This window comes from Camelus dromedarius, chromosome 32 (genome assembly GCF_036321535.1).
Source record: "Camelus dromedarius isolate mCamDro1 chromosome 32, mCamDro1.pat, whole genome shotgun sequence".
NCBI classification, from domain to species: domain Eukaryota; kingdom Metazoa; phylum Chordata; class Mammalia; order Artiodactyla; family Camelidae; genus Camelus; species Camelus dromedarius.
Window position 1 is genome coordinate 20,415,894 of NC_087467.1, and position 16,557 is coordinate 20,432,450.

The 16,557-nt window shown below is 45.8% G+C and overlaps 1 protein-coding gene across 3 annotated transcripts in view; it reads right to left on the reverse strand.

The window, feature by feature from the left end:
* Nucleotides 1-16,557, reverse strand: part of LAMA1 (laminin subunit alpha 1) — a 145,531-nt gene that overhangs the window by 70,511 nt on the left and 58,463 nt on the right. For 2 of the 3 annotated variants that reach the window (XM_064481602.1, XM_031439157.2), the window contains exons 5-16: nucleotides 15,988-16,167; nucleotides 15,067-15,156; nucleotides 14,052-14,169; nucleotides 12,987-13,165; nucleotides 12,250-12,355; nucleotides 9,803-9,963; nucleotides 8,740-8,880; nucleotides 7,510-7,683; nucleotides 6,006-6,107; nucleotides 4,885-5,096; nucleotides 4,033-4,144; nucleotides 1,562-1,672 (exon numbers count right to left, since the gene is read on the reverse strand). In XM_064481602.1, coding sequence (XP_064337672.1) covers nucleotides 1,562-1,672; nucleotides 4,033-4,144; nucleotides 4,885-5,096; nucleotides 6,006-6,107; nucleotides 7,510-7,683; nucleotides 8,740-8,880; nucleotides 9,803-9,963; nucleotides 12,250-12,355; nucleotides 12,987-13,165; nucleotides 14,052-14,169; nucleotides 15,067-15,156; nucleotides 15,988-16,167 — 1,686 coding nt within the window. The remainder of the gene's footprint in view (nucleotides 1-1,561; nucleotides 1,673-4,032; nucleotides 4,145-4,884; nucleotides 5,097-6,005; nucleotides 6,108-7,509; nucleotides 7,684-8,739; nucleotides 8,881-9,802; nucleotides 9,964-12,249; nucleotides 12,356-12,986; nucleotides 13,166-14,051; nucleotides 14,170-15,066; nucleotides 15,157-15,987; nucleotides 16,168-16,557) is intronic. The other variant, XM_031439158.2, reaches the window with a different exon arrangement.

Below are 16,557 nucleotides of genomic sequence, written 5' to 3' on the forward strand. Positions count from 1 at the left end.
GTCCACAGAATGTCCAGCGCTCTCAGAACCACCAGGCGTGAAAACGGGGTAAGACTGAGGAACTGTCAGAGCCTGAAGGAGGCAAGGCCACCCAAGGCAGCATGGGGCCCTGGGTGAGATGCTGGAGAGGAAGAGGGCCCTGAACAGGAGGTGGATGAGCGCTCAGCGCAGTCGTGGGGCTGATGATACCGGTACTGACTGCGCGACGGGAGCATGAGGGGAAGCAGGGTGACTGACGCAGACACAGGACTCTGTCCTGTTTTTCTAACCTTCCCGTAAATCTGAAATTATTTGCAAAAAGTGTTAAAACTATACGAATTATTATTTACTGTAATTAGAGCTTTAAGGCCAGTTGCTATTCAGCATTTTCACTTTCGTAGGAGCACATATTTTTGTAAATATATGTTAACAGAAGCAAACGCAAATGCTCTTCCAGCCCACCTGTCACTAAGACCATAGGTGGCACAACCATGCCCTGCGGATCACCCCCCCACCCCGATGTTGACAGAGGCCTCTGGAGGCTGGTCTCTCAAACCCAAATGGCAAAGGGAGAGCAGTTTTAAAAATGCAAGGACCTCACCAAGCAGCCAGAAGCTGCACCTGAGGACTCATCCTGGAGGGACTGAGTCTGCGTGCAGAGCATCACTCCACGCCGCTCTCCAAGACGCTTCACTTACAGAACAAGGACGTGGACAGAGCACAGAACGGAAAGCCGTGCTTACAAAACAGACAAATTAGGCTCCAGGGAGAGTGAGCCATGGGTGGCATCACGCCAAGCTCTTCCCTGTGGTCTGATCATTAGTTTTCCCTGGTCCTCTGACTCGATTGATCTCTTCTGGAAAAAGCATGACACTTTCCCAGGCTAGTGAATTACCATACGCATTCAGTCCCCCTAGGAGCTGAGAATCCATCAGAGCCCAGGACTGCGGCCTGGCTCCCGGGCATCAGAGCCTAAAAGAATTCCTGACTGAAGTCAAAAAACAAGACTTGCCCTGCATCTGCCCCAGAGTTCATTCTCAAGATGAACGACATATTTGTTAAGCCCTGCTTCATCTCCTACTCTGCGAAAGAAGTACTTGTTTGCAGAGTTTATCCAAGCTGACAGCCACAAAGCGTTATGGATCGTAGGAACCAGTGAGATTATCGTAAGTGTTATGATTCCTCTCTTGCTGCCCTATGTCATGTGATGTTAAAATCTACTAGCCCTTACATTGAAAGGTTCTGACCTTTTTATCTTTTTAATTTAATCACTGGATAACATTTTCTACCTTTATATTGTTTTATCATCTTGCTAAATAGTGACTCATTGTTCTAATAAAAAAAGAAACCTGCCGTGAAATTATACATCCTTTTTCTACTATCACCAAAGCAACCTTTCTTCAAAAAAAGGGGGGGAGGGGGCAGGAAACACTTTATGACTTGAACTTGGAGCTGCAGGTTTTCTTTGGGGTCTACAGGGGCAGGGATGGTCGCTGTGGAGGGATCATTTGCTTCACTCCCTTCTGCACAGCGACAGCTTCAGGGTGGGAGGAGGGGCATTCGCACTCTCAGACAGACTCACAAGACAGACGCCGTGAACATCGCACTCAGGGGCGTGGCCGTGGCATTCACAGGGCTGACAGATTCCTCCAAAGAGTATTCCGTCTACACGGTAATGGCCAGGGAGGCAGGTCTGCAAAACAAGTGGGGGACCGTGTGGGTGACGGCAGCTTTTTACATAAAGCGAATCATCTTCCCAGTATGTTAGAGACACAAACTGCTCAACATTCCATGAACAGACACTTTTTTCTTTTTTCCCCCAAAATATCCCATAAAATGCACCCATTTAAGCATACAATTTGGTGATTTTTTAAGTAAATTTACTGAGTTATAAAATCATCACCATAATTCAGTTCCTGATTTTTTTAAAGGTTTCTACCTTTAAAAACCTAACGCTGTGCAATGAGTCAGCACACATCACAGTGGTCTTCCACTCAATGTTCTTAGAAATCATGTAACAGTCATTTAACCAGTGCTCCAATCAAGAGGACTTTTTTCTCTTGACTTTCTTTTGCTTTTGCTTAAAATTTATTAAATGTTTCCATCAAAGTGTTAAAGGCAGGTCTGTGTCAAACTGCAGGGGTTCACTTGTGCAAACATTACAGGCGTTGGAAGGCAACGTGGGCATTGAGGGGCAGGGGACCAACCCAGGCACTGTACTTCACGGGTCCTCGTGACCACCCTGAGCGATCGGCTGTCTGTTCGACAGACATGGAATTGGGAGCAGGGGTGTTAGCTTCGGCCCACCAAGACAGTGCAGATTCAACGCCGGGTGTGCGCACCTCCAAGCCCCATGTCCCCGGCTGCCTGGGCCACAGCAGACACGAAACACAGCTAGAGCGCAGACAGGAATGGTTAATTTGGAGGCTGGCACACTCCCCTGGGGGCATGGGCGGAGGGGATGTGGATTTGTTACTGTTAGAAGAATTCTTAAAGAATGTTTCATTATACAAATAATGCATAATGCCTTCATTCACACTGACCTTGGGAAAGTCCCCAGACACCTCCTGGAAGCCCCACCCCCCAGGGGACAGCGGGCTTGTCTACAGATGGGCTTGAGCAGGCACCTGCCTGGAGGGTGGGGGTGGCGGCCACAGTGCTCCCCCAAATTCCATTCCCAACCATAGATGCCTGATTCCTTAAGTCAGCTTCTAGGTAAGAGTCTGATCAGAGAATGAGTTTTGCTTAATAAAAACACATGCAAAGGAACGCGTGAGCTTCCTAGGCTTGCCTGAGCCATCACCCCACGCGAACCAGCACCCTCCCCTTCCCTCCCCTCTGGAGCTCCACTGACTTCTCCAGCAGCAGCTGCTCTCTGCTGCCCCCTCCTGGTCTAGCTGGCCGGGGCTTCTACTTTCATGATTCTCACTGTCCCCTCAGTTCCCACATCCACACACTATGAGGTTGTCTGAGGGTCATTTATCCATTAAACACTAGAACCAAAGGGATTAAGAACTGGGAAAACCTGTTAGGCCTAAAAATAAATGAGACGTTAAAAAAAAAGTTCACTGGTCCCCACCTCCTGCCAAAAAATCCTGCCAAATATTTAAAATAGAAATAAAAAGATTTAATTAAATATCTACATCATAAAGCATTAAGCCACCTTTATTAACTACCAAGTCAGTAACTGATACAGGCAGAAACAAATTATAGGTTAAATGTTCTCATTTTGTAAAAATGACTGCCAAGAAATCACAGCCAGGGACAAATGTTCACAGTCACAGCCAATCAAGAACCCGTGAGAGGCAGGACCGCGTGATGGGTAACAGCCAGATCATGTTCAAGTCCTGGTACGGCAACTTCTGAGATGTGTGGCCTCGGTCAAGTTACTTAACCTCTCTGTGCCTCAGTTTCCTAATCTGTGGAACAGAAAGTGTATGACGTACCTACCTGATAGGGTTGTTTTAAGGAGTAAATGAGAAAACATGTGGAAAGGGCTCAAGACAATGCCAAAGACATACAAAGTTCTCAGTAAGAGAGAGTTATTATCAATATATACATTCAAATAATTTCAAAATATATTTCAAAATTTTTTAAGCAACAGATTGCTTTTGATGACTGCAAGTGTAGTTTCATATACTGCGTGTGTGAGGTGACGTCCACCTAAGTAACACAGCCTGGGGCCAGAAAAAGTCTCCAGACAGGCCTGGCTTGTGTAAAGCTTTCAGATCGCATGTTGGTAATGGGTACACACTCAAATAAGATCAAGTTCAGTCCTCCTTAGAAATGCAGATATGGCATGAGCCTTGCAGCTTCCCTGCTGACTCAGCAGGAGAGCAGCCCCCTCCTCAGGGCATTCCCAGGCGCCCCAGAGGACTCTTGAGTTCTTTACACAAGGTGGCTCCTCATATTGCCACAGCTCCCCCCAAGTCTGAAGTTTAGAAACACTGGGTTTCCGAAGTTAAAATTCAAATGTGCACCATCACACCACCTTCAATGCGCTTTTTCCCCGTAAGAAGGAGAAAAGAAGAGCGGAAGGGAGGAGGCGCGTACCTCACAGGAGACGCCCGCGTAGCCCTGGGGACACTCGCACTGCTCCACCTCCGTGGCCAGGGCCAGGTCTATCACATTAGGGCTGGCCGTGTCCAGAGAGACAGAATCCAACCTGCAAGCAGACGGCGTCGTTACACGACTTACACACCCGCGCACGGCATCTAACACCTCGAAGACGGATTCCTAAAAAAGATTCAATTCATACAAAATGGTGTCGTGGTTTTCCTAAATAACTAAAGATTTTCACAACAGCACATCTTCTGGGAGCTGTCATTATTCCCCGGAAATGCCTTCGCCCTTTGGTACAAAGACAGCTGTGGGAAGGCTCTGGGGGCCCACTCCGAAGAATGAACTTCAGAAGCAAGAGCCCATTCCACTGAACTGTCTCCAATGCAGACAGACTGTCTCTGCACGTGCAGTTCTGTGGCTGCTTTAGCTGCATCAAGGTGCACTTGGCCTGGCATTGCCAGAAATTGACCTTCTTGAGGAAACAAAATGGCTGAGGATGGATTCATGAGCTTAAATAGCCTGTGTGACGTCTAAGACCGTTAACATCAGGAGGGTGGAAACCAGATGCAATGCGGTCACCTCACTGGGCATTTCTCAGAAAACCACCCTGAAAATTTCTGATCTGAACGTCAAGCCTGCCTCCTACCAGGCACATCTGTCATGGACAACTCTTCTTACGTCTTCACTAACATTATAGTAATAAAAACTAATTTTAAGACAGTTCCATTAGCCGTGTCCTTAAAATAATCAAGTAAAGTATATTCGGCTTTTAAAATATCCTATAATGCATAAAAACGGACTGATGTGTCCTCACAGTACGTTTCCCCCCATTTCAATACACACCTGTAACGGGCCATCTTTGCGGAATTGTAGTTGGCTCTGATCAAGAGATGTGTCACGTTGGCCAGGACGGTCATCAGCTGGTCACGATCCACCTCCCTCTTGCTATTAAGATCCTGGAAGTTCTCAGGCACAAGTCTAACCACGTTGAGGTACTCTTCATACGGCTGCAGTGACAGGCCCTCAGCCTGGGTGCTTAAAGTGAGTCCATTTCCCTAACATTTAAAAACAAGACGAAATACATTTCATAATTCAATTTCGGGATCAAAAAATAAAAGCAAATTTTGTATTCAGCCATGTGGCTTTTTGCTTGTGTGCAAGCTTTTGGGCAAATGTGTAATGATGTCTGAAGCTCTTGGTCCAGGACAATCAGGGAAAAGATGTTTCACTGCATGGCTCTGTGAGGGATTAGCATAGTAAGTCTACAGACTGTGTCCTTCGCTGGGATTGCAGAAAAGACACAAAGTCACATGCTAGCCCACAGTTTACCTCAAAGCAACCAATCTGACACCCCTAATCTTTAACTGAAGGACAAAAGTGGAAAAAAAGGTATTTAAATAACCCTCTAGCTTCTCATGAAATTGTTGTGAACAAAAATGATTTCCTTCACACCACTTCCACCTGCCGCAGGTTGGAGGTGGAGGAACAGGTGAGTAAAGGTAACCGGAGGGGAGCCAGGCCCTGCGGACAAGACCTGAAGTGGCTTCTTACCACTCTGGGAGTCCTTCTGGGTCTTTCTGTGATGGAGTGAGGATACAGGGTCAGGGACAGAGGTTGGGGACAAGAATGACAAAGCAACTCCTGCCCTCACATGGTCAGGCACTGCTGCCTAATCATTCATGTGGGGAGAATGTGGCGGGAGGGAGCGGGGACTCAAAGGGCCCAAGGGGAAGTTCCCACATGGGGGACACTCATCTCCCATTACAACGTGGAAAGACGGCTCAGATGGGGCATTGGGGAAGAACTCCCCGTGTTGCCCCGAGGCCATTCTGGAAACGCCCGGTCTCCCGGTGTCCGGAGGAGGCAGAGCTCCTGCTACGACAGCCTCACTTAGCCACCGTCGGCCCTGACACTGTCACCTCGCGCAGCCCTCTGCTCCAGCAAAGCCACGAGAGAGCAGTCACCTTGATGATGACATCAGCATGAGACATGAGGTCACCGTCCACCGTCTCCACTGGAACCTCGTAAGACACTGTGTACTTCAGGAATCCACCAAACGCCGTCAGCTGGAATGTGTAAGTGAGAGTGAACACCGAGGGGACCAGTCATAGCCCTCAGCGAGACAAGCAAGTCACTAGGCTCCACCTGGAAACCACTAGGCTGCGAGCTGTCCCGGTGGCCACTGTACAAAAGGACTTTACGTTAAAGGCAGTGGAAGGAAGCACACTGTGTGAATGGTCTGATATTACGAAATGCAGGATATTGTTGAGATGCACAGAAGAAAACGTACTCCTTCTCAGAGACCCCAGGTGAGTTACTATGAACTTCTGTTGGTCCCACAAAGGACATTTATTTCACCTAAGTACTTTAGGGGATGGTGAGTTGGATCCCACAATCTCAACATGTGGTCTCATTGCCCTGCTTGCAGGCAGGCAAAAGGGACGTGTCTGATCAGTTAAAGGAAGGTCTAAGGTCTTTCTTCCTGATCAGATAGCCTTTAACGTAAAGGAGAGATTTTCTTTCTGTCAGGTATGTTACAACAAGATAATGTTCAGAAGCCAGTCTTTGCCCATAAGATTGGAGAGGTGATCTCAAGACACACACAAACAAAGCTAATGAGTCCTGGTGATAAGATCACATTCTAAACAGAAAGCATCTTCTAAGACTGTAATTTGATGAGAAAAATCATCATTTTCAAAAATAAACACTACTGAAACAAACACAAAGCTATAAAATTAACACATAATCATCAAATTAGCTAGAAATGTACCAAGGTGCAGGATCTACGCCACACATACCTTTACTTTAAAACAAACCGAACACACGGTTAAGGTGAGCAGGGAGCTATAGGTACTGAGAGAGATTCCACTGAACATGTTTTCAGATCAGTCAGAATCTGGAGAGAAGCTGCAAAATTGGTGAGGAGGGATGGGACCTTGGCACTGAAGGGAAACGTTAAATCCTATCAACCAACATTCCACTTTGCAGTATCACCGTTTAGCATTTTCTTAAATGTGAACTTCACGTGAGCAACAACCATGATGAAGAAGCTGGGGGCAGCTCAGTGGTTCCCCGCACAACCTTTCCAAGTGCTCTTGGCCAGGCTAAGACAGGTGCACAGCCAACTCCACAAAGCAAGGAGGTGAGGGCCACATCACAATGGCCCAAGTGGTCCAGGAACCCAAAGCAAAGCAGAAAGAGGAGACAAGACTTCATACAGCAGACCCCCTAGGACTGGGCCAGCAAGAACAGAAGTTCGTATTTTAATGATGTAATAAAATCAAACAAGGATAAAAAGACCATATGAGTCAGGCTGAGTAAAGGCTGTATAATATTCTGACCCCAAACCCGAGACCAATGAGACTACTTGGAAGGCCAAGGGAAGTTCTTTCTTGAAGCGCTCTGAAGTCTTTGCCCAAGACGCCATCACGGGAGGTAACACCTCCAGAAGTAAGGTCACCGAAGTACCTTGTTTCCGAGGTAGGCCTCCGGGGCGGACCAGTAATACTTGGACGTCAGCCTCTGCAGCGCCGCCGAGTTGTTGATGCTGATCTGGTGACGCCCGCCCAGCGCGTCCTGCTGAGACGGGATCTGCCTGGAACTGACCAAGTCGGTGACCAGCCACCCAGACATATCTTTCACCTTAACAAAAGACCCAAGAATTTCAGAACAAGAAACAGAAGCCACCTAGGTTTCACTCAGCCCAGCACTAATGTCTTCACAGTGAAGAGAGAACCAGAGAGCTTGGCCAGGGATGGAGTCAGCACCCGGTGGCCCTTCTGCTAGTCCGAGGGCGGGAGAACTGAGGATGAGTTACGTGTCCCCCAAAGCCAGGTCAATGGTAAGCAAACAGAGGGGCAGCACCGCAAGGCCACGGACACACAGCTGAGGTTAAAGAATAGCAACGAACCCAATAAATGCGTTGAGTAAAATGTCTTTTGCTAACTCTGACTTCTCAGTTGCTGCCCCCGGCTTTTTAGCCAAATGCTGGAAAGTGTATAAAATAACCTCCAGATTCTGTCCCCTCAATCTGTCGCCTGCGTAGAGATGACAGGAGAGCACCCAGAGGGACCCACCCCCATTTGCAAGTACTGATCAGAACCCTCTCTCCCCAGGTGGCCCCCACTCCTCTCCAGGGGGCGGTAAGGAGGGAGGGAAAGGAGGAGGGTTGGGAACAGGCCTACCTCCGGCCATCAGGCTGTCCTCCCCAGTCCCCAATCAGCACCCCCTCGGGCTCATTCCCCCAACACCTTCCGATCCCCAGATGGCAGGGGACCCTGCCTGCTTTCATAATCTCTGCACCACCGGCTGCTGTCTCGCCCTTGCCAGCTTCCTTGAGCTAGAACATGTCCTCACGTCCTCCTGTGCTTCCTGGCCTGAGACCGGTGGGGCTGGTGGGTGAGATCTGACCCTACAACTTGATGCACTGCTGCACAGAAGAAATTTAAACACGACGCACTCTACAACACTGTAGTATCCCACTGCTTCGATGGGAAATGTACGTGGGAACAAACTCGTGAACTAGAATGAAACTTTAGTGACAGTTTGGTAGCGGGCAGCCTTCAATCCATGCCACGTCTGTCCTAACAGTGAGATCAGTGTTACAAAAAAGACAGCTCATGACTTCCTAACAGCACCTCGAGAGTTCATCTGAGACGGTGCACTTATCAAGTCCTGGCTCGGGGAAGGGGCCCGCACCTGACTGATGGGCCAGGAGAGGCTGCTGCAAACGTCAGAAACACCAAAGCAGAAGCACTCGGAGCAGCCCTGGGGGTTTCTTGCGTTCAAGTTATAGAACCCCGGCTTGCAGCGGTCACAGTGTCTCCCCTCCACGTTTTCCTGCAGGTCAGAGTAAAATCAACTTTGGAAGTCAACAGGTAGACAAAATAAAGTGACATGAACATGATATTAGCAGGAAAGATGTCTGCTGACCGAGAGATACAAGTAAATAAACAGATGCTCAGAGTAAATGTGAAGCCTCATGATGTCACTATTTCCAGCTATTCTGAAATACTTACCATTTGATTCTGCAGTCAAGGCTGTAGCTAGGGATCCTAGAGCTCGTTCATTATATTTAAATGGCTTTTTCATATTGTTTTGTTTTAAATCCCTGTTTGCATCCTTCAAGATCTGAAGAGGACTATGTAATTGTCTTGCCAACAGATGCTCAAGAGTATTTTCCATCACATGCAACACGTGCCCAAGACTCTGCTTACGTGGGAAAAAGCAAGGAGACGCAGCTGGAAGGCTAATGATTCACGAGGGAGATAGCTATTAATCTCGAATAACACCTTCTTGCATCAGATTAATGCTTTTCTTATCATTGTTCAGTTCCTTTTTAAGGGAAATCCAAACTAATCTATCTGCCTTTAACTAATGTTCTTAGAAATGTAGTGTTTGCCCGGTTCTCCTCTAAACATAAAGCTGGAGAGGGACATCACAGAAGAGGCAGAAGCCAAGGCCTGAGAAATACAGTATTTGGTCTCATCCAGGAAGGCACGGAAATGCCTCTGGAGTATCTGGCCATTGCCCAGAAGGCACCAAAAAAGAAAATCAGGTACGTGTCTAAGTCCAAGGACATATTCTGTGGCCAGTTCACCGTGACATAAAGTCATGTTTCTCAGGAAGGTGTGGGGAGGGGGTGGTTCTGCTTAATCCTCAATGCTCTGCTCAGGAACTGACCATCTGAGTCAATGGAATGCATTCAGTTTTCAGGAAACCTCAAAGGAAACTCGGAGACGGCTTTAACCTCTAGACGTACCTTACAGAGACAAGACTCAGAGCAGGGTTCCTCATTCAAGCTGCCAGCTGGATTGCAGTCACAGGGGACACAGGCAGGGTAACCCTTATAGCCAAACTGGCAGCGGTCACATTTTTCTCCCGCATAACCTTCCTTGCAGGGACACTGACCTGGCCACTTCCCTGGAAGACAAGAATGGCAGTGACCCAGCAGGAAGGCAGGAGAGGCTTAAAGTGGGGGTCGGCCAACTACTGCTGTAAAGGGGCAGAGAGAAGATGTTTCAGGCTTTTTGGCCAGAGTCTCTGTTGCAACAATTCAGCTCTGCCCATATTGCTTGAGAGCAGCCATAGATAACACATAAACAGGTGGACACAGCTCTGTTCCAATAAAACCACTTATAAAAACAAGTGGTGCCAGATATGGCCCATGGACCATAGTTCGTCAACCCCTGGTTTAAAGGAAGAAAAGGGAGATGAAGAGGCTGGTGGGAAATGGTGCAGGAGCTTTTGAAGCCATTTGGGAAAATGCTAAAGCATAGAGTTACCATAAGATCTAGAAATACGACTCCAAAGTATGTTGTCAAGAAAAATGGAAACATACTTCCCCCCTAAACAACCTGCACATGAATGTTTATAGCAGCACTATTCACAACAGCTGAAAAGTCAGAAGTTCCCCAATGTCCATCCACTGATGAAGGGAGAAATTAAATATGCACAGAACGGAGTACTGTTCAGCAGTGAAAAGGATGTCGTTCTGACACCTGCTACAACAGGTATGGACCTTGAAAACATTATGCCAAGTGGGAGAAACCAGTCACAAGAGACCGCATAGTGTATGTTTCTATATACGGAATGTCCAGAATAAGTAGATCTATGGAGAGAAAGTAGATTAAGGGTTGCCCAGAGCTGGGGGAGGAGGGGATGGAAGGAAATAGGCAAGGACTGCCAATGAATAAGGGGCTTTCTTTTGGGGTGATTGATGAAAATGTACTCATATTAGATTGTGGTGATGGCTGCACTCACAAATACACTGAAAAACAGTGAACTGTAAACTTTAAATGGGTGTACTGTATGGCAGTCCGTTATATCACAAAATAAAGCATATTTTATTTTAAAAGCCCAAAAGCAAATGGTAGAGGGCAAAAAGCACTATTTTAGCTTTTAATGCCAGCTTTGACAGCTTCTGGTTGTGTATGCTGGTCAAGTTTCTTAAATGTTCTGAGTTACAGTTTCCTTGCCCGTTAAATGGGCAGAATTATTTTTATCTGCTATGGTTGAAAGTTAAAATGATCTGCATTTCCAGGTGAACCCAATCAAGGGTGACTGTCATCATTATTATCACCACCACCATCACCACTATCACCAGCATCACCATTATCATCATCACCACCATTATCACCACCATCACCATTATCATCATCACCATTATCACCACCATCACCACCATCACCATTATCATCATCACCATTATCACCACCATCACCACCATCACCATTATCATCACAACCATTATCACCACCATCACCATTATCATCATCACCATTATCACCACCATCACCATTATCATCATCACCATTATCACCTCCATCACCACCATCACCATTATCATCACCACCATCACCATTATCACCACCATCACCACCATCACCATTATCATCATCACCATTATCACCACCATCACCATTATCATCATCACCATCATCACCACCATCACCACCATCATCATCATCTCGTCACAGCTCCCACGTTAACAATCATTCAGTCATGTAATTTACTGTCCATGCTGCCAGCGGGCCCCATCATCAGTGCACCCTTCCTGCCTGGTTGATACCCATTTTAACTGCTAGTGAGGGAGTATCTGAGGAGGTCGCAGAAGGCTCTGAAGAGATGCAACCTATTCAGGAGACTCTGGTCTTTGTCAGTCAATCTGCCAGTTTTTGAAACAGAAGGAACACTGACATTTACAAAGCTACCTGGAGGATTCGCTTGCTCTGTGAGATGATGTGCGCTAAGCCTTCCCCGTATCTTCTGAGCTGAATCAAGTGACTGCTATTTACTGTGTCCCGCACATGACTTTAAACCAAGCCTTATTTCTCCTTTCATCAAATGCTCGATTAACCTCTCAAATGTCATTTCGTCACCCCAACACTGCCGTCTCCACCCACTATCTCCCTCCTGTCACGACTGCTAATTCTGCCTTATGCCCGTGGCACTGACCCCCACCTAGCATTACACTACACGTGTACTTGCTCCTTCAGTGTCTGCCTATGAGCAGGGACCTTGATCTCCTATTCAAACATATGTTCCTGGTCGTAGAAAACTGCCTGTCAAATACTGATAAATATTTAGTGAACAAAAGAATAAACAGAGAATCGTATCACCAAATTGCTACAAAATAGTTTCCCTAGGTACAAATCTTAAACACACACACAAATCAATTACAAGGACAAAAACGAATCAAGTACTCACCTCTGTGTATGTCAGAATGATGGTCATCCTTAATACAGACAGAACTGAGGGACCCCCGAGGGTCACAGTCACAGGGGTGACAAGGGTGGTCCTCATAAGGAGACACCTGAAAAGCAGAGGTTGTCCAGGATCACCTTACTCGAAATAACAGCAACATTAGTATTAACACGAACCATAGTATCAATGACAAGGCATTGGCTTCTTATCCCACACGTGACTGTCCCAATGATTTTGTGCACCCAGGGGGTGGAGGCCAAGCCAGAAAATCCCAAACGTCTTCCTGATGGTGGCAGCAGCTAGCACCACTGGCCAAGGGTCATCCTTTTCCGTGATCACTGCTAGCCGGCCCCCCTCACTCTGCCGTCTCTTGGAGCCACGTAAGAGCATCTCCCACGACCTGGCCACCACGGGGTTCCCGTGACAGCTGCATACGAGACAGCTGAGGACTGAGCACTTCCTCTGGGCAAGATGCAGCTGCTGCAGTTACGGGCTGACTCTGCCTGGACAGTCGGCATCACAGAAGTCTGAGATCACTCGGCCAGTGGGCCCCCACCCCCGTTCAAGTGAGGTAGCACGGAGCGAGCAAGGAAACAGGACAGGCAGGGCAGGAAATCCATATCCGAAGAACCCTACCAGCGTAATGAGAACACAAAGGGAGTGAGTCCCCAGCGCTGAGCCTGACACTCGGCAGAGTACGTCTCTTTCCCCCTGGGGGTGACGGGAAGCTGGGCCCCCACCTTGTGCGGTCTGTAGTAGCCGTCGGTGCAGGTCTCACAGTTGACCCCCATGGTGTTCTGCAGACAGTCGATGCACACCCCTCCCCCTCTGAGCTGCCCGGCAGTGTCCAAGCTTCTTTTCTGCTGTGCCACACTTTCATCATAGTAACAGTCCTTGGCTTTATTGTGGCAGTTGCATTCTAGGAGAAGAGTTTAACATCTCAGTTACTGTATATACCACGTCCTAGGTGAAGAAAAGCCCTGTCTCCCTAAGTAAGTGTTGAGGACCACGAATTAAATTAAAATTATAGAACAAGTAATTTCAGTAGGACATGGGCAATCTCACGGAGGCACTGGGGAATCATATGCGACTTAGATGTGTGCCTGCCCACTTGACCCACCAACCTATCTTCTGGGATCGTCTCTTGCAGAAAGACTTGCTCACGTGTCAGTGACAAAGGTGAATCACCGCACCATCGCTTGTGTTAACAAGAGACTGGTCACAACCAAAATATCCACGGAGAGGTATCTGTTTTGACTGTTACATCTGTATAAAGGAGTTCCGTGCAAATGTCTTTAAAGTCAGCATCCCATAGTGCTCACGGGGAAAGACCTTCCTTCAGATACATTGTTCCACATGGAAGCAGTGCACAGAATGACATGAGCGGTATGTCAGATTCCATGCAGGGGCCTTGTGAGGTGGAGGAATGTCTTAATACTCCTTTGCTTGCATAAGCATTACAGGAATAATGTGCCAGGAAATAATAAAAGGTGGGAAGGAGGGAGATGCGGCAGAAGTAATGCTGCTCACTAGATACTTTTTCATATTTTGTAGATATTAGCACCTTGTGAATATATTGCCTATTTAAAATTTAAATTCAAATTAATAAAGAATAAGTGAACATATGGGAAGGGGAAATTCAGCCATAATAGCAAATTCATAATGATAAATTTAAATCTCAATCCTTTAAACTGTATTAAGGTAGTCTGCAGCTTTGGGAACTTCTTGAATATCATAGAAAACCAATTATTTACTAATTACAAATGTGAAGTCACCATAAATTCTGTAATTCTCAGGGGACTCACCCTCACACGTGTTACCGGAAGACACGGTGCCGGGCCTCCAGGGCTGCTGGTGGTACCCAGGACAACACCGGCTGCAGCTGTCGCCGCAGGTGTTGTGTTCACACTGACACTGAAACTTCTAGACAGTAAGGAACACAGGATTGCACCCAAAAATGTACCTGTATGTTTTACTTAATTTTACTTTAAAAAGAGCCCATCACAGTCAAACACATGGCAAGAGGTTACAATTGAGGATATATGGTGATCTACAAGCAAACTGGCATTTATTTAATCTTTAAAGGGAAAAAATACACATTATGACCTGGTTACAAACAGAAATGCAAAGGAATAAAGCAACGCTAAAATACAGACTAACAGAAGCTTTCCAGAAGAGATACGCTGACTTGAAAGGTTTAGGAGCTTCTATTAATAACTTTCTTGATATTCATCTCTATATTTTCAGCATCAATAAGAGAATAATCCTATCAAGAGTTAAACTATCACAAAGATTGGGAACAAATGAGAAGTAACTTCATGTAAGTTGTTTAAAAGAAGAAAGGAGGATGCCATCTTAATCACTCAATACTGTGCTCAAGCAGGTCAGCTTTATTTTATCCTGATGCAGCGCCACAAAAATGAGAGAGAGGGAGACTCGGGGGAGGGGAGTCCTTTTAAAAAATATAAACATAATGTCTAACTGCACATGATTGTCACCTGACTGTCTACATTATAGAGAAGATCTTCAAAATTCACTGAATTTAAAATTTAAACACTTTAAAATGATTAGAATGGTCAATGTTGTATCTATTCTAACCAAAAAAATTCATGAAAAGGATTTAATTAGAAACATCTTTTCCAACCAAAGCAAAATGAAACTGTCCTAAAAAAATGAAACCAGTTAAATTATCTGAAAATCTTTTCTGTGGCATGATTTTCTAACTTTCAGCACATGCCTGGAATAACAAGGTGAAATGTAAACATTATAGCTACAGGTTCTATTTGAAGTTTCAGTAAACTGTGAAATATTAAAACTCACCTTTGTAGTTTCATCCCATGGGCAGCTACTGGCATGGCCATAACAAATGCACATTCCTCCAACAGAAATGTCTTTTATTGAATAGTAATACTAGGGGAAAAGAGAGGCACAAACAGACATTAAAACCTCTTCTATTTCAGTGAAAAAATGTTGGCACTCCAACAAGTATCTCAGCTGTTACCGGTAACATAAAATATAGACACACATTTTAAATTATATTTCATGCACGAGTAAATATAAATAAAATATTTGTGTTCAGTTAAAATAAATAATGTTCAAATTACTTCATCAACAGAAACCAAAGGATTTTAACAAGAATTTCTCAACTTGGCAGCATCTTAAACCAAGGCAGTCATATTCAAAACCCATGCTACTGAAAACCCTAAAAAATATTCCTAAATTGAATACAGCCTTATATAAATAGGAGAATAACTCGTGGCCAAGTAGGATTGATCCCAGAAATGTACAGTTAATTTAACACACAAAAATCAATGTAAATCACATTAGCAGAAAAAAGGGAAAAATCATAGGATCATTTTGCTAGATGCACAAAACCCATTTTACAGAACGCAACAGCATCAGTAAAAACTCAGCAAGCCAGGAGCCGAAAATAGCTTCTTCAGTCTAATGAAGGCATTTCTATGGAAAGCCTGCAGCTAACAGAGATCAGATACAGAGCCAGACTGGAATGTGAAGAAATGACCACAACATCCACTGCATGCCGGCATCATGGGATGGGTGCGGTGAGGGACCTGAGGACGTCACTTCAGAACCATCACTTCAGAGCCTAGTTTAAAGGTGGCGTTTTTAGCAGAGCACGTATCATGATCTTCAATAACGTAAGAGAAAAGGCCAACCTCGGGAGAAAAGTCTTAAACAACAGAAACTTTCCACCACGGTCAGGAGCCCGGCTGGACTTACTCGTCTTGTAACAATAGGATCCAGGTCTTTAGGGTCTCGGTGGCTCAGGGTCATAAGGTCGGCATTGAGGGTTCGAATGCGCTGTAATCGCAGGCGGATGTATCGTGCGGAAGTGAATTCCAACAACTTGGGTGAAAGATCATCAGAGCTTGGTCTGCCATTGATGAGTGATGTATGAATCTAAAGATAAAGACAGATATATATATAATTTTAGGCATGCAAAAAAATAGCCTTGATGGTTTAAATTCAGGACATAATCTTTATGGATACTATCTAAAGTCAAACCAAACAACCAAGTTCTTGAAGAAATCTGCCTAATGTTCACTGACACTTGTGAACACCATGATCACAGCCCGTGTTCGGGTTATTGGAGTTATTATTCACCCCAGTGTCTCAGGGTTGGCCAGAAACCTTTCAGCAGGGCTTCTCCTCCCAGGGCGGTGAGGGCATTTTAACACGTATCAATAGGTTATGACTTCTCTGAAACAAATTCTAAGTGTGATGAATAGACTGGGGACAGTGAGAAAAAGTGCCAGGAGGCTTTGTGACTCGTGCTCTTCCAATTCTCCT